The sequence below is a fragment of the Grus americana genome, chromosome 2, assembly GCF_028858705.1.
Source record: "Grus americana isolate bGruAme1 chromosome 2, bGruAme1.mat, whole genome shotgun sequence".
NCBI lineage: Eukaryota > Metazoa > Chordata > Aves > Gruiformes > Gruidae > Grus > Grus americana.
Genome location: NC_072853.1, coordinates 135,737,558 through 135,759,582, shown reverse-complemented (window position 1 = coordinate 135,759,582; position 22,025 = coordinate 135,737,558). Strand labels below are relative to the sequence as shown.

Sequence of the window (22,025 nt, the reverse complement as noted above, 5' to 3'; positions counted from 1 at the left end):
CAACTTCTGGTTTGTATCTCTTAATATAATGTAGAAGAGACAGAATCTTTTATTTTTCTTGTATGTGAAACCCTGTATTAACTTAACTCTGCTAAGACTTAAGTGAAACATTTGTGATAAACCACACACGCATTTCTTTTTCATATAGCATTACTTTAATAAACAAATCAGTGTCACATTCCTGCATGACGCAATTTCAACCCATTATTAATCATACTAAATGTTATTTCGGACCTTTACTTTTTTTTTTTTTTTCTCCCTAAATATTGTCAGTGGAATATTGTAGGCCTCTGCTGTTTTCTTTCAGCGAATTCGAGGTCGAAAAGCCAGTCTGGAGGAAATACAGCTGGTTCACTCTGAACATCATTCACTGCTGTATGGCACCAGCCCCCTGAACAGACAGAAGCTGGACCCCAGGAAACTCCTAGGTCTGTACAGGCCTCTATTCTACTGAGAACAGCACATTCCAGCACTGTCATTAGTCATAGCTGGTGTCAGTTTAAAATACTTGGCAAGCAGTGTGACAAAAATTCACTTTTTCCAAATGCATTGCTATGTGGAAGGAGAATGTTACAATGGAAGCCAAATATAGATTAGCAAAACGCACAGGCTGGAAAGCAGCAATAGAAGTTTCTCCTCATTTGCTTCAAAAATCATCAAAGTGTTAACCCTTTACTGTAATTTGCTCTCCATCGGAGGTCAATGGCAATTTTGAACACGGTCGGTCTTCTATCTCCTTGTGTTCTTTGATTTGAAAATGGTAGTTTAAGATACACTTGCTTGTCAGAATTGCTTGTTTGCTGTTCTCATTTGCTTTATTTCAATTATTTCAGCCACACTGAGTGCAGATACCATGCCTAAGTCTTGCTAATAAGTGAACTTTATTTTAATGCCTTCCCACTATGCAGGATATGATATCTTTCTGAATAACAGGAGGGGAAACCACATTAGAATATTAAATAGACCCATGGATGTACAGAATAGCAGAAAACTGACAGGATTTTCACATCAAATATCCAACAGCCAATGCTCAGTGTATGCTTTTTAGAATAGAAAAGTAGGGTTAAATCGAGCTCTGCTATGAGTGTAGCATGAAGCAGCTCTACTTGTCAGACCTGCTACAGAGAATGTGAGAGGAACACACAAAAAAGTAGTGCTTTTTGGAAATAATCTGTGAGTGAAATCCTGCCCTTTATGTCCCAGCACACTGGATGCAACAGCCTAATTCTTAGCTATTTTTTTAACACTTACTCTAAGATGTGGAGCTTTTCCTAAGTGTAATGAAACCCAACCCAAACAAAAACAATACTAGCTATCAAAAGAAATTGTTGCCACAGTTCTAGTAATACATAGAAATTATTTTGCTTTGGAAACTAATGCTGAGTTTCTTCTGTAAGGCAGACTGTTCCTTCAGTGAGTCATTAAGAGTAGAAAAGAAAAATGTCTTGCTCACAATGTTATCTAAGTTTATACATCTTCTTAGCCAAGGCAACATCAAAACAAAAATACTTACAGTGTGATAGATTCTCAGGAGCTTGAATTTCCAGGGTAGGACATCCCCCTAAAAAAAAAAAAAAACACCAAACAAAAAAACCCCAGTGTTTCCAAGAAAAAGTTCTAAATTCCTGCAAAATGAGAATTTGGAAACATTTTGATTTGAGTTCATCAACATTGTCAAAATGTTCCATTTTGATAGAGTCAAGCATTTCATTTAAATTTTGTTGGTTTTGGTTAATTTCATTTTGATTTTCACATTATTTAATATAACATACATTGATACAAGATATTGCTCCCATTTTGGATCTCAGAGGTTGGCCACCATATGGGATGCAGTGTGTAGGTGCAGCTATGAGGTGAAAAAAATGAGTGGACCCAGGTATCCTCGCTGTGTTTCTGCCCGTGCATAGAGAATGCAGAAAACTTTGTTTACCCAGTCTTGGAAAACCATTTCTTTGCCTACAGTTCTTTACTTGACACTCTTTGCCTCTTTTTATTTGACACTTAGTCCAAAACATTTACTCTCTGAGTTTATATCAAGATCACACTCCTAGAATATATTCTGAGTGTCTCCTTGGCTTAATGCCCTTTTCTGTCTCTGCTTCTAGGATGTTTTCTTGCTGCATCTCACATGGCCTTTTACCCAGACAACAGTCAATGAAACACCCTTCCCACATGCTTTTGCATGCGCTTGTTTTTTGGCTGGAAGCTCTAATCATTTGTGCTTCCAGACTCTTGTATAAAGGAAAATAATTGTCTCTTACATTTTTCTAAAATGCAGTGTACACTGTTCCACCTTTCTTCGTCCTCAGTTCAGTGAGGTTGAACCTAACGAGTTCTGACATTAAAATTAACATCTTGGTATAGTATAGAAATTCAAGATGATGTGTAGCAAAAGAGAAAAATCTAAAGGAAATGTTTCTCATCAAAAATGTCATCAGTAACAACATTGTCTCATAAAACATTTCTATTTCAATGAAAGTGCATTTTTTTTCCTACACAAATTGTTCCATCAAATTATGGCTTTGCATCCTAATGAAAAGGACCCTAATGAAAAGAAGAACCTAATCATTTCTTTCCTTATACCTGTACTCACTCAAAAAAGAGAGGCATCGTTTGTTCTCCACTTGTGCTCCAGAAAAACGTTTCTTCCCTGACCTCACTCAGAAGAGTACATCTGCTTTGTCTGAAACTCTTTTTTTTTTTTTTTTTTTTTTTTAACAAACAGCTTCTGTATCTTTCAAAGAGAAAAGAAACATGTGAAGGAATGAAATTTAAGTAGAACTAGGGCTAGAAATGTGCTACGTGTCAATAAATGCTTATTTCAGTGTTCCTGTTCAGGGAAAAACCCTCTGTTCTGGAAGATTGCAAAGCAAAATGACTATAAACTACTGAAATCAGTGAGAATTATGCACACAGTTATCATTCACATATTCTTAATGCTTTCAGAGCATAAACTGGCTTGAACTCTTGAACTTTATTTTCCCTGCATCAGGGCCTACAAATGTAGCCGTTGCAAATGATCACTTCCACTTCTACACTATTGCGTAGTTTAAGCTCTTGACTGATTGTATTTCAGTGTGGTGTGTTAAGCGACATGCTATGTTGCATTACATTGTCTTGACATGAAGGAAACTAACATGCAGACTATGTGTCACATCACATTATGGTTTCACGTGACAGAATACAACCTTTCAAACATCTTTGTATAAGCTCAAGTGTAGAACAGCTATCAAACAGGTCTTACAAATTTGTTTGCCTTTTCCCCTCTCCAACATTAACAAAGTGTTTCTAAAAAGCAAGTTTCCAATGATTACAAGTTTGTAAAAGTGAGAAATATACTGTTGACACATCCCTGACAGTGGGGCAGTATTTAGACTACAACTAAAAGATGCATTCACAGAGCATCCATGCAATTACAGTTTCAAGTTAGTGAAAAAATGACCACTTAGCAGAAATGGCTTCATTCTTGAAGGATGATACCGAAAACAATGAGGGATGATACTGAAACTGTGCCTTTTCACAAGTGAACTCACTTTTTAGTTTGTTTATTTTTTTGAAAGAGATTTTTTGTCCATCACTTTTCCTGCTCATCAGACTCTCAGTCCCCAATTGTCGATCTCCTAAGCAGCTTCTTCAGCTTCTGTAGGGACCCTGACCTCAGTCAATGGTGGGTGCCTAGCACCTAATTTGACTAACCAGCTTATACTGCCTTTGTGTGTTGAAATTTTAGAATACAAATCTTGGATAATTATTCTAGCTCTACCAGTAAATCGTTGTGCTGAATCTTGTCTAAAAGATCTTTTTTCTCAAGTAATTTGCTGGTTACTGCAAACTCTGTCCTGATGCAAAGCCAAAAAAAGTGTGATTATTTTAAATTTGTCTTCTATCTTACTTGAAGTATCCCAATATGTTTTTTATCATTATTCTATAGGTATCCTTGGGTGTGGAAGGGTGTTAGTGTAAAATGACTGCTATTTACCAAGTTCTGCTGGGGCATCAACTCCAAACATCATGAGAATTTCTCACCTTGATTCCTTTTCAGGGTTTGCTTTTTGCTACTGATTTTCATTTATGGCAAAGAGTGTTGTGAGCTCTTTTCCTTTGTGAGGCTAGCTAAGTGATGGTCCCATTCACTCTTAGTAGAACCTTTCCCCACTCTTCTTTTCATGAAGCCTCAATGTTTTCTTGTTCTGCAAAGCCTGTTATCTGCTATTTTTTACTATCATGCAATTAGAATTGAGTATTCTGGCAAGTTTCTTGATACACTGAAAAGGCTTCATGCTTGTTTCCCCCATTTCAGTACTATCCGTTGATTGATTTTAGTGTCTTTCCTGCCATCTGCTTTTCTATTTTTGCTTTGTGTTTGTTGTTTTTAATAGTGTTTACCATGCACAATGTGCCCGGCTGCAGGGAGATAAATGAGAATTCATCTGTTCTCTCTTATGTCCCCACTCTGCAATGGAATTTAAGAAAAAAGGTCTAGTCATTCAATATTCTAAAAAAGCCTTCTTTTATCTCAAATTACAGCTTATGTTTCCATTAACGTCTCCTGGTACTTTAACAGCACTAATTTTTTAGTTATCTGCGCAAAACTTTTTGATCTTCCTCACAGTAAAAAGTGAAAAATTTCTGTTTGCATTGGTCTTTGGATCTGCTTAACAAGAGATTTGCAAACTCCTCCTGTACCTCTACTCTGACAGTCTCCTGCAGCCAACATTTCCTTGCATGTCTGGGGCCATCAGGACTCACAGTATGAGAATACTCTGCAGAGCTGCTGCACCTGCATTTCCCCTGGTAGCTCCACAGGAGGTTTTGTTTGGCTTCTCTCGCACACTGTGCAAACTGATCAAAGGCCTCTAGTTGGTTAAAAATGCATCTTGGATTTTACTCGAAGTGTAAAGCACTTTCTTCTTCTCAGACCTTGCAGTCTGGTCTCTTGACTTCAAAGATGATGGCTTATAATTTTCTTTATGCATTTCACTGGCACCTGCTAAACATGAGTAACAGCAGCGTTCGCCCCTTCCATAACAATGGGTGGCTCCTCTAGGTAACTTGAGTGATTCACTATCTAATGTTTCCTCCAGATGGCAAAGTTACAAAGCCAGTTCTGTGATACGGCAGAGGAAAAGCCTATGTTCTCTTCCACAGCTGCCTTAGGATCAGATTACATACTGGGATAGGAACTGCATCAAGTCCTGAGATCCTTACCCTTTCATATTGTCCTTATCAAGACAAACAGTGAGTTTAGTGGTACAAAAAAAGAAAACATGAATGAATAAAAAGTGAGTATAAATGTGAAGATAAACCCTACCGCATTGTCTAATGTATAGAGCAGAGTAAGCTGGAAATTAGATTCTAAAGCCTACTAAGTTTTTGTTCCCTTTAGTAGAATTTATTTACAGAGTAACAGTGAAAAATAAAATAGTATTTCATTTTATATTTTAAAAATATTAACATACTAATTAATGGTATGTAAATGAAGAGAACAGATTTTTGCATAGATAGGAAGAATAAGACTGATTTTCACAAGAGAAACTTTTTGGAGAGTAAAGTTAAGAAATTAGTCATCGGTTTCATGTAAGCGTAATGAGGTTCCCTCTGTTGTCAGTGAAAAGAAACAGACACTTCTCGAGTATAATTCATCCCATCAGTCACCTAGGCTGGGTAGAGGTGCCTACCTCACTCCACTGGCTGTGGAAGAAGCTGAGATGACTACCTTAGACAAGCTGCTTATCAGCTACGGATATTGGCATGACTAGTCGCCCTAGTTCAGAGTGATGTTCTGTGGAGATTTGATCATTATACTCCTTTGAAACTGCTGCTTACCAATCCTATGATTTGTCACTGTTGCAAAAGAATACCTTAAACGTCCCATGGCTGATTTGCTTTCTAAGTACTATTCATATTTTTTAATCTACTATATAGCATTTTCATTGTGTGCTACCAAAATGTGAATTACTGTAAAGAGTGATTATCGTTCCGGTATTTAAATGTCTTTTTTTATAAATGATGCTTATTGTTTCTTTTTTTTTCTTTAATATATAGGAAACGTGTCTCAAAAACTCTTTTCCTTGTTGCCTTGTGGGGGACTTGGGGTAAGTAGATGTTTGTTTTTTCGCAAGAGGGACAGCACGCGACATATGTATTCATTCATGAGTTCTTTAGCACTATTGCATTATCAGTTCAAAGTCTTCAAAAGCTGATTAAAAATGTAGAGAGGAAACCTGAGCCATTATCATACTGTGTTTTCACAGACGCAGAAATCAGCACATTACAATAAGCATATGGAACAGTTCGAAACGTACTTTGTGGCAATGTGTATATTTCTTCATTGTCCCACTTTGGGTTTTTCACGAGGTCTGATTTGAGGAAAGTAACGTGGGTGCAATTGTTACAGCAGAATGAGCTGTGGGGAAGCTGCTTTGTGTACTGTTGAAAAGTAAATATAGCTTCACACTTCTCAGAAAGGACAAAAAATTACCAAACCTAACATTTAGCATGAGAAGTGCTCATTAGCTGCTAGCTAATAACTTCGGTGGTGTTAAACTAATAAATTTTAGTAATTTTTGTCCTGTTTTGAAACGGATTCATTCTGAAAAAAAGTTTGTGAGTATTAGGACACAGACAAAAATCTGCAGACAAAAATCTGTTGCAACACTAGGTAAAAGAATTGATCTAAATTATTGAAAAACATAGAATGAAGAATTTCTGCTCATGTTGGTATCATGCTCCTATTAAATTCTAGTGAAGATAATAACAGGGAGAAATATTTTTTCACATCCAGGGGCTTTTCACACAAAACTATTCTACACTTTTTGGTCCAGCTGGGTCCATTATTTACTGATGTCAGCAATATCAAAGTGGAACGATGATATTACTAGATATTGATGGCCTGGCTGGATGATGTATGTGTATTTTAGTTCCCTTTCACTGTTTCTGAGTATGCAAGAATAAAGCCACAATCTCTGGACGTCAACTTCCAATGCAACCTTCTAAAGTTTTATTTACTTTTATCCTTCACAAAGGATAAATTCCATACCATACTAGTTTTGTTTATAGTGGGAATTTTATTATGAGATACCTGACAGAAAAAATACTCATTTTGTAAGGTTTTAACATACGAAAAAGAAAAATTCCATGTTAGCTTTCAGTATTTAGTAATTTTTTGAGGATTTCTGAACTATGAGTTAAGGAACAAAGAATCAGGAAGTGGTAATCATTCCAGCTCCTCTACTGTGGACTCAGCTTGCTGAGGATTCTGCTTAAAATTTGGAACTTGCTGACTAGAAACTTGCTAATTTTGAAAGTTGGGGGTCATTTATGTATGTGGATCAGTTAACATTACACATTGACACATAGACATGCATGTCCACATGCACCTTTGTGCACTGCTGTGTGCACATATATACACACACACGCATATATGCACACATTTCTGTTTAAAAAAAGGTAATTTTTCACACTGCTTTTGCAGAGTTTAGAGAAAATTGAACAAGAGATGAATAAAGTTGAGAAAGAATGTTGTTCAGGCTTCTGAGTAAAGAGAAGCTGATGTAAAATTTCTTGACGAATCTTTTTGAAGGCTTTGGAAAACAAATAGGACTGTGGTATACTTTGAAAATTAAAGTATAAGATTTTTCTATGAAACAAGTTATTATGGTATTAAAAATAGTGAATAGAGATGTGCTTTGAAATCCTGCTAATGAAAGTATGTTGTCCATTCTAAAGCTAACGGAAGTCAGAAATGCTCAGTATAACTTCATTTTTTAAGCACTTAAATTTATCTACATTTTTTGTGTCCATTTGCTTTATTTCTTATTTAAAATCATGGAAATTGGATTAAAGAACATGTTGTAGAAATGGATCTTTTATTTATTTTTTTTCTAGTTGGTTTGCCTTTCTACATATTATTATTGTCAGGCTTGCTGTGGGGCTCTTTTAAAGGAATGGGTTATGACCTTTTTCAAGGTAAATAATCAGATTAGGAGCTCTCTTTCAGTGATATTTAGCTGTCTATTGGTTAAGATGAGCTCTGGGAAAGGGAGTTGCTTCAAACTGTGTGGAAAGCAATTCTTAAGTTTACTCTCAAATATGATGGCATAGAGAAAGAAGCAGCATTGCCACTTAGTAGCTTTCAACTTAACTGAGGGTTATAAAGCAGTAATCAATGTAAAGCAGCAAGAGTAGTTCATGCAAAGTTTTTAAGGAGGGATGGAAGAACTAATTTTTTAAATTTTTGTTCTCATTTATTTTCTTGCTTGCTTACTTGCTTACTTGTTTGCTAAAGAAAACGGTGAGAAAGTATTAAGAAAAAAAAGTCTTCCGTTCTTGCAGGAGACTTTATGGCTGCCTCTGGAACAATGGTTTTCAGAGCTCTTTGATCCTGTTGTCTTCTAACCATATGGGGACCTTGCTGGCTGTTATTATGCAGCTCTTCTATTATTAAATAGATTAGTGGTTAGACTACTCACACAGGGAATGGGAAACCTAGGCTCATTTCTCTCCACTGCCAGGCTGGATTTAATATCAGAGCCCCAATCTCTTAGTGGATGTTATTACCACTGAGGAGATCACAGATTGTTTCTGAACGGGGACCCTCACACCATGCACTGAAGCTGTGCTGCTGTTGGAAAGAGCACTGGGCCGGTAAGACAGAGCATAGGTTGGATAAAGCCCATGTATCTAAGGCTATGATCTACCTACTATACATTTATAAATAATGCAAAGACCTAGCTCTGAGCCCCTGCTCCACAAACAGCTTATATATTTTACATGAAAGAATTGCTGGACAAAGTGGAAACTGCTTTTGGAGCAAGGACTGGCACTTAGGACTTCACAGGCATTGAAGACATGAGCAACTCATGGGCTATAAAGACTATACCAGCATGAGTTTGGGATGACTTGCATTGTTCACAAAGGTCCGACTAAGCTCTGTAACCATGAATTCTACTACATTATTGATTTGGTTGTTATCTCTGTTCTAACAGCAATAAACTGCAGTCAAGATCAGGGATCCTCTTCTTTGGACAATACTTACAGTTACAGTAAAAGAAAGTTTTTTCCAAGAATTTTGAAAAGCAAACAAGAGGCAGTGTCCATAACTAATATTTTCTGATCGTGTTCCATCATAGCTCTAAATCTTTTGTACCAGTGAAAAATGCATGTAAAGCTACTGTTTACTGATTTTGTAAACATTCTCATCCATACGAATTTTCTTTCAAATAGTGATAAGGAATGTTTATGTCAGTGTCATTGGTGAATTTGGCTCAGTGTATATTAGGCTTTCAGAAGAAATCAAACAATAAACTTTATAATTTTATAAGAAACTATATAAGTAATAATCAACCCTCTTATCTAAGAGCACAAAGCTGTTTCACACTGCCAGCCAATCCGAACAGGTCTCATAGAGAGAGAAAATTAAGTTGTCTAAATCTATCCTCCTAAATTTTCCCATAACAGGTTTTCTTTCAATGATGGTTAATTTTTTGTCAGAGGACTACCCAGGTTCAGCAGTATAACATCCGCTGAAGTATGGGACCTCCCTTTTGCAATAATGCATTTTATTCTTTTTTTTCGAGCTTAATGCTGTTCCAGAACCAACTGTTCTTAAAGAATTCTAATACCAGGGGGATGAAATTCCTTGTGTTGGAGAGAGACTAGCAGCTCTATGGCCAGCAGTTTTAATAACAAGAGATGGTTTCTTGCAGCTGGTCAGAGGTTTGGAATGTGAAAAGTTTTCCAGGAGAGGTGGGTAGATTGCAGGTGAAGTGGCCAAATGGGGAGAATAATTGCAAATTACTTTTTGGTTCTGTGGATTATCAGACCATTCCACAATTTTTCATCTGTAAACAGCCACTAGAGCTATAACTGATCATTTGATCAATGCATCCATCTATTACAAATCTTATCCTTCTGTTGTGCTGTGAAAATGACAATAAGAGAAGCAGAAATCTACTTTTAATGGGAGTAAGTTTCATCTCCTTGCCTCAGTCTGTCACTAAAAATAGTGATTGTTTTCCTGCCTGTTTGACCTGCTGCTGTGTGAAGAAATCTTGAAGTCATTTCTCAGCCATATTTTTTTGTCTAGTTGATAGGCAAAAAAACCCACAAAAGCAAAGAAGAGCAGGCTTTTATGATAATGTCATCATCGGCTCCCAGCTTCAAACACTTCTGCGGCTTTTGAATTGTCATTTATAACTTGGAACTGAACCGACCCATAATTCCCTTGATGCATTTAGAGAAATTGATAACAGACTGCTTCTTTTATGGCTCAGAGGAGGCAACTCCAATCACATCACTATTGGCAGTCAATATTATTTTCTGACATGGTTGTAAAAGTATAAAGGGGCTTATGGCATTTGTTTAGATGAGGAATGGGCTCTCAAGCTGTGCTGGGGTTTATGGGTCCAGATTACTGAGAAGCAAAGGGAATATGATGTTTGCAAACAGGATATGATTTTATTTAAGTTTGGGTTTCATACGTTGTTCCCTGGGGATTGTCCTGCAGACAGAAGAGAATTTCACTTTTATCATATGAAATTGGGCAGTTATCCAATCCCCCCCCCTGCTCTCCCCCCACCCTCAAAAGACACTGCTCCAAACCTGTAATGTGTAAAGTCAGATCTTTAAATTGCAAGAGGAGGAGCTGGGGGAGAACACCACCCTGCAAGAAATCAGACTTTTGCAGAATAAATACTTAGTGAGCTGAACAGAGTGCAAAGCTATAAAATCTCTCTACATATTCACAAAACTTATAAAATATTGAGATTTTCTGAATTTTTAATTTCTTCCTGGCATTCTTTACTGTGGTACCTGGACAGTATTACTTTTCTTACCACACAGGAAAAAAACCAATAAGACAGACAAAATTTCACCAGTGTAAAACTTTAGTAAGGAAACAAATTGTTTTCTGCTGCTTCTCAGATCTTCTGCTTCTTCCCTTGATCTTCTCAGTCTGGGCCCAGGAAGAATTTTCAGCCTTTACACATTATGACTCTTCATTCCTGTTATTTGTATGAGAGCTAATGTTACCTACCTGGTTCCATTACCATGGTACAATAGCGTAAAAATTCAGAAAGTCTTGACGATGGCATTGTCTCCTTGTAGCAGATTTTAGGCTCCAGGATGCTTAGGGGTCTCTCCTTATATCTGCATGCAAAATGTAAAGAAATCAGAGTGCTTATGGTTTGGACACTGAAATTAAACATCACTTCTGCACAAGTGTTACAATTAACTTGTGTCCTTCCCCTGTATCCCAGGCTGTGCCAAAATATAGTCCTTGCATACTATTAGCAAAAAGTATGTCTGTTTCCTGGTTTGGAGAAAGCACTCTGTTTTTTTCCTAGAAGCTCAGCTACTCAATACGATGTCTTCCATCATGAAATCATTAATATGCCATGCTGCCAATATATTCACCTATTAATTTAAACTACTTGAGTGAGTAGACTTATTAACCTACTGAAATTTGCCATTTATAACATTTTGGAGCAGATTGTGGGAGACTTCTGGGAATAAAAGACTTGTTTACCTCCTAAGCCTCTCTGGCAGCTACACCATCCCTAAAGAAATTCCAAGATTTAATCAAAACAACCTCACAGGCACATTATACTTTAATTGATATATTTTGCACAACTATTTAGGACTCAGAGTTACATGGTGTTGACTGTGTGATATTTTCTGTAGAAGTCATCAAAATATATGGTCAAAAAGGCCATCCTGGTACCACCCCAAGGAACAACTTAAGGCCAGTGGGTATGGGACCGGAGTAAGGGCTGGAGGTTTGTCATCCCGGAGCATTCAAAGGTCTGCATGCTTAGTCACTTAGTGCAGTTCCAGATAAACTTATTTAGGCTATTCACAGGATGAGGGAATGAGGGTGTACTCCCAGCTGCTCTGGTGACTGAACTTTTTAGGTGGTATACCCCGCTACCTCTGGCAGTTCATGAGAGGCAGCTGTTTCAGTGGACTATGTTTAGTAGGAACAGACCAACTGACATTACGCTTTAGTCAAGATCTCACGCATAGAGAATTGTAGGCTTTCTAGCTGACAAGCTCACAGCTTCCTTGAGTGGGCAAACTAAAGAAAAAATAGGGAAATGAGAGAAAACCTGCACATTTACCTACTTTCAGTTCAGAACAACAGTTCTCTGAAGACTCACTTGTCCAGCTTCATGTACCTAATTTTAGACAAATTACTGAAACAGCCAAAGCAGGACCCTGACCACCCTTGCTTGCTATATATATATATAACTGTTAGAGAACCATGTGCATCACCAGAGCAGGAGTCAGTCCACCTAAGATCAGAAGAACTGACTGGAGGTGCTTGATTTCCTTCACTGACAGGGACTTGAAGCAACTGAGTTCCTAATTTTAGGCATATTCATTTTAGAAAAAAAAGTTAACAAGTGCGATAACATGAATCTGGATGATCAGAGGAGGAAATATATATTATTCTTGTACTGAGGTACAGAGACTTCATCTCTGGATCTGGAAAGTCTCATTTCTGGGCAAGGATGGGATGGTGCATTTAGCATATCAATACCATGGCCACAAAAAAAAGGAAAAAATCTCTTCACACTAAAGGGCAGATATTCTGTCCCATTCTTGTCCTTTCATGGCACTGAGGTGGCCCTGTGCCATCCACCACAGATGTTTAGACCAGTGAGAGGCGAAACTGTTCAACTGAGATGCATAGTTCCTTGGTATCACTGCAGGCAGAACAGAACATTTTAGAATAGTCCCAGACTGCTTTAACTTACAGCAGGCAAGGATAGAAAGCTCAGGTGTGGTAATCTGCCAACTCATCAAATACATAGTTTGGTCCCTCAGATAAATTTTTTTTTGCCCTTTTTAACACAAGGACCTTTTTTTCTTGGTACTAGACCAGATTCAATTTGTAAACAAAGATACAGTGCATGGAACACAGAAAATTATTGTGAAGTTAATGAACTACCACAAAGTCAAACCTTTAAAGGTCTTATCTAACTCTGTGCTTTTCCTAAAACCTATTCTGTTGCTAAAGGCCAGCATTATGCAAAGAAGCCTTCTTATTTGCCAGAATATGAAACATTTTATATATATACATATATACATATGTTAAATGTAAATAGTGGAATAGTATCATATACAATTTACTAATACTATTCACTCTCCCCAGACTTAATCACACACACACATATGGATTTGATGGGAATTCTGTAACTAAAGTAGAATTCACATTTGCACTTTAAAAACACATCATGTGTTTATTGATAGAATTCAGCCCCCAAGATGGACAGAAAAGCTTTCTGAAGAGGAAATGTTCGTGTGTTGCTTGTCTGAATAAACACCAGGTTCTAGCATAGTCTCATGGTGGCCTCTAACATTAAGATCATATACATCCAAGAAGAAAGTTGAAATGCTATGTATTACTAAAATGTGTTCAGCAGCAAATGATCAAACTTTTTAAAAAAATAAAACTTGAATTCTGCACATAAAAGTTGTATTTTCTGTAACTGTATGCATTACAGCCAACTACACATTGTTCTATCTATTTGCCCATGAACTCCTGGAAACTGTGTGATCAAACATAAGAAGGCATTTCCACAAGCATTTTCACACACTAATCCATTAAATACTAAAACAAATGTCAAGTTAAATTAATAGAGTACTCAGGGCTAGGTCTGAGTGCAGTAACATTTTTACAAGCATCTGGTGATATACGCCACATATCTGAGGCTTGAATCTGGGCCTAAGTGTTTTATTTATGAGTTTTTTCTAAAAACAAGTTCTAATCCACATCTAATCCATGCTATCCTCCCTCCATTCCCCCTACCAATGATCCACACATCACTGTTTCACCAAGGTTTTGAGGTCCTTTAGGGTGTCTAATGTATGCTTTGTGAGACCCAGAGATTCTGAATGCCTATCATAAAAGTTAGTTTAACAGAGTAACCGAATCAAACTATTTCTTCTGAAGATATTCTATTCAGCCTTTAGCTTGACTTAGCCTGATTCTTTTCTGATTCTCATTTGGAATACAAAAGCTATTTATTTTTTAATACAGACCTCACATATATACTTGGTTTTTTTACAAACCTTAAGGTGAATTCCCTTTGTACAGAAGTAGGGGTGCTGCATTTTTATCAGTGGCTGACTACTACTATCAGTAACTCTGCTAAGCGTTCAATTATGGATTTTTACTTAGAATTTCTTTGCTGAGTATTTTCTGAAAATTGGCTTTTATTTGTAATAGATCACTATTGGCAGGTAAAACTCGAAAAATGTTAAATATTCTACACACAGTGGGTATATGTACTGTCCACATTCCCTGTTCTTGCCCTGAAAGAGGCTTTTGGGGTCAGAATTAAAAGCCTCCAAAATTCTTTTTAGAAGTCCATTTCCATGAATATTATTGCTGATAAATTCTCCTACTGAATTTATTCAAACACAACAGAGAAGTCAATGCAAGCCCAAGTGAATTCCATGGTTTTTATTTAAGCAATGATTTGTGAAGATCCTTTGAACTATTCATCCCAGCCTAAAGATCACATCCCCTTCACAATTTATTTGTAAACCACACTGGTAGGCAAGAAAGTATGAAAAGCTGATATTGTGGGTACTCTTTATGGCAGGCATTTTAGATTAAAGCAGCTGGAAATGACTTTGACAGAACGAATCTCTGATACAGCTGTAAAATGGCAGTAAAAATAAAGGAAGCTCACTGTACACATTTTTCCTAAAGTAGCCTGCTTTTACACACTTCCTGTATGTGGGATTTATGGAAGAGACGTCAGCCATGCAAACTTCTTCTCCTTTGTTCCTTAATGAGAGACATGGCTGACAGGCCATTCATTAGAGGTTGTTCCTTGGAGATGATGTGCACACCTTCACTTCTTTAGTCATGGTGAGATGAAACAGCAGCTGAGAAGCACATCGAGGACCTTTTGCTTCTTAGGGGAAATCACAGAGGTGATGAATGACCACCAGGACATCTGTAGGAGTAGGAGGTGAGAGCTACAAGCGTGGCACCTGGGAAGCTGCGCTGCTCATGGTCAGGAGCAAAGTATTCCGAACTTATGCGCTAGTGTTTGCTGGCACCAGCTGTCTCCAAGAATGGCAGGCTCCTTGCTGGAAGTGATAGCAAAATGCCACACACAATTTTGAGAGGTTGCAACACTTCAGGAAAATATTTAATTTCTATTTTCATGCCAGAGAACTAAAAAACCACAGTGATGGAAACATATTTGCTCTAAGTGGAAGAGTGTGAGACTCTGAACGCTTTTAAAGCTAAAGCACAGGAATTCGCTCTGCAATACACAAGTTTTATTAAATTGCAGTTACACTGAGGAAGCCTGTACTCTCCTATATTATTTCTCAGAGATTTCTTAATCAGTTTATTTACTGCATATAACTACACTGTTGTTAGCTGACTACATTTTATTTACTTCTCAGTTTTATAACGTTATATCAAAGGACAGCATTCTTTTTATGTAGTAGTTTTTCCAGATTTGTGTTGAAATGTATCCATCTGAAATGCATACTGCCTTAATTTCCATCTAAGAACAGTTGAGTCCAACCTCTGTTCTTTAAAGAAAGGGCAAAGAATCCTTTTAAACTACTGTAAAGAACTGCTACTTTTTAGCTTGTTGTTCAGGATATTGGACACACAGAATATATCACTGCTATCAAAGGATCATCACAGGTCAAAATTTCCATGAACAGGTAGATGACAGATTGTATTTTTGAACTATTCTCAGAGAATAAGTAGAGCATCTGTAGTAGGGACATGTGGTAACTCTAGGAGGACTGGTTTTGATTTTTATGATGGCAACAGTTGTGCAGAGAATCCAGAGTAGGATGAGAAATTCAGTATATTTTTAATTCCTTTCAGGAGGGAAATCAGAATTCCACTGCGGAAGTTGGATTGATGTTAAATCACAAATTGTGTGTGTGTGTGTGTGTGAGAGAGAGAGAGAGAGAGAGAGAGCGCGAGCAAGCTCTAGGATGCTTTGTCAGAATCCACCCCAAAGCAGTAGCTTGGGCTCTCTTTTATATTGCCATATAGTTATCAGTGGATGTGTATTTAAGGCATTAGAGTTTACAATAATAATTTAAGAAAGAAAAATAACTCACACAGATGGATACACCATGCAGGGTGTGAAAAATGGAACAGTATGTCAGACTGTGAGCAGCATCTCTGATCAGCAGAAGATGAGTGAAGACGTTCTCTAGCAGGGGAAGAGACAGGTAAAACAAAAGGCAGTTATAAATGTCTTCAAAATTCTTTAGAATTATTATTCATGTCACTTTTTTGCCTCTCTGAGGTAGGTTCCAGAAAAATGTAAATAGCGGGACAAGTAACATTTCCCATTTCAGCAACTGCAGTGATTTCAGAAGGGCTTTTAAGTAAACAATCTCTCTCTCAGAGGTGTTTCCATATCCTTCCTCTCCACCTTCACATACACGTGTCACAACCTGAGCACAGTATAAGGAGTTGGTAACTTTCAAACTTTATAGTCAGTCTTCCTTAATATGAAATAGTCCAGCCATGAGGGGTTACAGTATAAACTTTCTATCTGCTGAAATGTCTCTGCTGCAAGGCTTCTTGTTTCTTAGCTTCTTTTCAGTATGCTTAAAATTTTCATTGTGAAAGTCAAGTTATCACATAGATAATTCTTGCAGGAAGCATTCATATCAAGTTCTTTTTGTAGCGCAAAGCAGGGAATTTCTGCACACAGAGCTTGAAACATTAGTTGCATTCAGTCAGGAAAAGTTACCTACATTTCTTTTCACTTAAGTCATTCCGTTCCTCTTTAATGCCTCCACATCCACTTCAGGGACAGGTAGCTTAATTTCTATCATCTGTAGCTTTACAGAGTATTAGCTTTGCTACACACATGCCAATGATTGAGCTATACTAGATGTGCTTGAAAAAGCCTACAACCAACAGTGCTCATTCAGGAAACTCGGAGTGAAGTAAATCCATATGTGTGTTAGAAAGTCAGCGTTCAGATAGGGCTCATATTTTCTGGCTTTTGGCGCAATTGTGCACAATCTTTCTTTGAAGAGCTGCAGTAGTGATAGGATTTTTGATAATGAGATGTGCAGTATGCTCATAGTTTAACACTGACATTTTCGTGCTTTGAAAAAATGTTCTTTTTCATTTTGTTAGACATTCACAACGTTTTCCTACTCTGACAATTTTTAAAAGGACTTTTAAATGAAAATAATATATATAATTAAGCAGGAGAAAAAGGGCTAAAATTCTGTGTTAGAATTAAGCTACAAATCCTGTATTTTCTGTAAATTTTGTTTAACATTTTCAGAAAAAAATTCCTAATCAAGATAGGGTTTTTGCTGAATTCTTTGGCTGTTTCAAAGCACTTGCAGAACAAAAATAACCTCTTATAAAATTCCATCTGACTTTTTCATAGTCTGTGATTCAGAAAGCATCGCATTTGTCACAAATTCATGCATGCTTAGCATCTAGATAGACTGTCAGCTACATGTGATACACACATGAACTAGAACCAGAAACCAGTGTCTAATCCTATTCCCTTTACTTGTATAAAATCCAACCATTTCATCTCACACGAATAAAGAAAAGCATGCCTAGCAGGATTTTACATAGCTGCATTTCATATACAGCATGACAACTGGGCTAGCTAGTAACTGTAATCTTAGTATGTTTGCCATTTATATCACTATATTTCAACAGCAATTTAGAAAGTAAACATTGACTAACACTAAAAGAAAATCTCTGTTTAAACACCTGAAACATTTAAGGCAATACATAGCGCTAATAGAGATATAAAATGGGGTGGGATGGCATTTTCCAGTTGTTACAGCTAAAGCATTGGCTGTAGGATGAAAATTTTTCTAGGTTGTTCTTCATGAGATGCTCCTCAGAAATTCAGTTGGATTTTGCATGAATATGAAATAGATTTTGACATCGAAGTTTATAATATGGTGCCTTTCCAGGGTAATTATTCATATGTTTGTGTCAGATTTCTTGTATTATAATAACTGTGCACTAAGATATGCAGCTTCTGTTGGCTACCTCTGGCTTTGAGAATTTACCATTTATTACATTTACCACGCCCAAGAGATCAGCTAAAATATCCTGAATTTCCAGTGTACGTTTAGGTGGTCATTTTTGAAAATTCCTCAGGAAACACTGTTTTGTTTCCCGATTGTCCATTTTTACTTCCAGTCCTGGTAAAATTAGGTAGCAGTCATTCAAGTGGTCCGAAGGAAATTTTTCAGTGGAAGATATTTGGTCTTATTGTCCCAGTTCAGTCTCCTCACACTCAGCTGAAAGCAGAAAATGATAAATGCCGTATCCTGGCCAATACTCAGCGTTCGGTGGTTGGAGAGACTGCCGTCTCATGTGTCAGAGCAGACAACTGCCTTGAAGAGTGGGTACTCTCAAGCTGTGGTTACAATTTTAACTTAATCGGCCTTCCTGGAAATGAATCATAGTCCCTTTGAGGATGCAGGCTCCTGCTCGTGCCCTGGTGTACTGAGCAGCTGCCATTGAATCATTTTCATCAGCCACTCCTTCATGTTAACCTTAATTTGCTAGCCATAAAAATGGTAAGAAAGAACTCCCTCCCAGTCCTCTTGTTGATACTTCTTTATTTAAAGTACTGCACAGTATTTTTCAAACTTTATTATGGTTTGATTAAATTGATTTAACCGATGACCTCTACATATTTATCTCCTTATTTGTTTTAAAAATGAAAATTGATTCACAGTTGCTTTAAAGCAAAAGAGACACAACCTGAAGGTCTGCCTAATGTTAAATATGTCATTATTTTTTTACTGCTTGTTTTTTTTTTCTTATTTCTTGTAATTTTCTTAGTTACTTATTGATTTGTGTGCATCTTCGGGAAAGCTACTTAATTTCTCCAAATCTCAAGCTACCAATCTGCAAAAAAAATATAATAAATCATCCCGTATCAAGCTGATGATGCTTGTGTTTGTACAACAGTTTGAGTTTCTCAGACGAAAACACATTGTGCTGTTATTACTGTTATTCTAAACTTTGCAAGCAAAATCCAGTCTCTTACTCAGGTCTATTGTGAATACGGACTATTTTCAATAGTTCTGCTGCATGTGCACAAAACTGATCGAAATGATAGAAAACTCAGGTCCAGTACACAGAAAAATAAGATCAATTTAGTAGCCTGAAATATAATATTATTGTAACAGTAATGGCAAAGGGATTTGACAGGTGTAGAGAAGATCAAACTTCTTTCTGTTTCAAATGACTAATCAGAGAAATTCCTCAGAACCTCCAGAGTTGAGTAGCAGTTGCATCCATTTTCAATTACTTGATTTCTTTCTTTCTTTCCTTCTTTTTTACTTTCCTTTTTTTTTTTTTTTTTTTTAAAAAAGAAATTAGGAACAGAAGCTTCTGGTTCAAACTGAAAACATGTCTCAGTGTGCTTGGAAGTTATCCAGATAGCATCTGCCACAGTATTTTGTCTATCCCTAAACGTTTTTCTTTTCATGATAAATTTGTACGGTATGATGCAATTAAATGCACTTCCCATGGAGCATCAAGGAAGTCTGGCTGTCTCTTTGGATGACTTTTTCAGACTATTTCACACCATCATGTCTGCTTGGCACAATATCATACAAGGGATATACAACATTTCACCTAATTTTTGGTATGTTTCTGTAAATAGTTACTAAAAATAGATTTCAAAAGTAAAATTTTAGTATACCAATTGAAGCTGTAGAGGAGTGCTGCTTAGCTATCTTTATAATATTTCCTTTATAATATTTTATCCTTCTATTTTATATAATATGCATGTAACATTTTATGTGTCACACTTGCTCATTTAGAAGACGCAAAAGATAATTTTCTCTCCTTTAAATAACCACATTCATCTCTTACAAAGCGGGACCTAAAGCCTTTCAGCCAAAACTTATCAGTTTGTCAAAACTGGGGATACAGGAAGGGTTGCGCTTTATTTTATTTCATTTTATTTTCTCTCTATGGCAATGGTGACTACTGACATTAATCTAAACAATTAATCGTTCTGATTTCAGTCACTTAAGAATGACTCCTGCCTGGGTAGGAAAGATGAGTGCTTACTGCTCTTTTTTTTTTAAAAAAAAAAAGGGGTAATGACCTGAGCCGCTGGTGAGTTTTGGTGGCACGGGTTGCCCGTGATGGCTGCTGGAGCCAGCGGTGGCCGTCCCCGCGCTGGCAGGTCTCCGTCCCCCCGCCGGCACGAGGACCCCGTGCGCGGCATCTGGCGTCCGGCGAGCAGGCCCAGCCCGGCCGATGTAACGCTGTTTGTAATGAGAAATCTAAACAGGGAATGGCAGCGAGGCATGACAGGAATGTGTTTCCATTGGAGAAGCCCGTGCAGAGAAAAAGCATAAGCAAAGCCATGTCCAGAAGGCCTTTCAGCTGGCCAGGACGGAAGACTGATGTTATTGTACACGGGCTGTCACGCTGCCAGCCCTCCCTCATGGGTTTGTTTTCTCTCATGCTCTCCCTCTCCCTCTCCCTCTCCCTCTCTCCCCTGCCTTCCTCCCGGGGCCGGCTGTTTGCTCAGGTGGACAGTGACACCGTTTGGAACGAGCTGCACTCGGCCGGGGCGGCACGCATGGCGGTGGGCTGTGTCATCGAGCTGGCGGCCCGCGTGGCCTCCCGGGAGCTGAAGGTGAGGTCCGGGCCGCGCCGTGGGTGGGAGAGCTGGGGTGGTGGAGGCGGGGGGGCTGAAGGGAGGCGTTGTTCAACCGCTCTGCTTCGGGGAGGGTGTCGGGAGGAGGGCCGGGAGGGCGGCCATGAAGGTGTGGCAGCCCGGGCGGCTCTTCCAGGCCTTGTCAGGGATGGTCTTGCTGAAGCAGTGGTGGGGACTTATAGCTCAGGGTTGCTACAGCCCAAGGTGAAGTCACTCATAGTGTGCACATCTCTGGCAAGTGGCTGTGGCACTGCCTTTTGAAGCGAAATTTTTAAATATGTTTTTTTTAATATGGTTGTTTAGTCACGTGCGTAACCTCAGGATACCACCCAGAGAGAGGGCGTGCAGGCTAGGGGGAAGAGGGAGGCGGCTGGTGAGGAGAGTGGCAACCCAGGAGGTGCCTTTCCGCCAGGCTGGCAGCCTCATGTTCTTCTCCCTCGCCCCCTTTCCTTTCCTATCTCTGTGCTGCGCGATCTGCAAGGCATGATGTACAAAACCCAAATTATCCCCAGTCTAAACAATTTATAAAAGCTCCAGGCCTGACGGACTTTGACATTTTATTTGGTATTTTAACAGCCCTATTTAAAGGTACACCATGTGCAGCCGGAGTGCAGACTTGCCCCAATAAACATTGTTGGAGCTAACATGTCTCCTTAATGAAACTGTTTATTCACTTCCCCGTCCAAATACTAATGGATTCAGTCCTGTTTCCAAAATCAAGATAGAAATAAATATTTTAGAATTAGCATTGTACGATGATTTTTAAAATTCCAAAATGTTTTTTGAACTTGAGAATTTTCTTCCTGCATATCTGTCTTATTTCAGTCAAAATACATTAGCTACATATTTGGGAAGGGGTACATATGTTTATTTGTATATATACATAGGCATAGAATATACAGGTACATAAATGACAGAGTGCTCAGGTGAAATGCAGTACTATAGCTCTGACCCAATCAAATGCAGTTACTAAACTTTCGTATTCAGACACCGAAATCATTAGCCAGGTACTACACAAAATGTACAGATTTTGAAAGCTCAGATCAAAGACAGGGCTCATCATATGGGATCCTCTTGTGCATCCTTTCTGATGGGTACTTCATCCCCATTCAGCTTTTTGGGCACAGTAGGATTCAATATACAACTCACTGTGCATTATTCCCACCCAACGGGACTAATGAAAGTGAAGAATGATTTTTTAGCTAGTTTTTACCTTTGGTGACTGTAGGACATACATATAAGGCAATATAAAAGCAAGTTTTGATGAGAATAATGAGATATATCCTGTGTGCAGTTGACATGAGCAGGGTCTATTGCAGAATCCTTACCACTTACCTCTGT

At 38.0% G+C, this 22,025-nt stretch overlaps 1 protein-coding gene across 12 annotated transcripts in view; it reads left to right on the top strand.

Moving 5' to 3' along the window:
- HDAC9 (histone deacetylase 9) overlaps positions 1–22,025 on the top strand; it is a 484,926-nt gene that overhangs the window by 356,710 nt on the left and 106,191 nt on the right. For all 12 annotated transcript variants that reach the window (XM_054816940.1, XM_054816933.1, XM_054816932.1 and 9 more), the window contains 3 exons: positions 308–428; positions 6,046–6,095; positions 20,556–20,663. In XM_054816940.1, the coding sequence (XP_054672915.1) occupies positions 308–428; positions 6,046–6,095; positions 20,556–20,663 (279 nt within the window). The remainder of the gene's footprint in view (positions 1–307; positions 429–6,045; positions 6,096–20,555; positions 20,664–22,025) is intronic.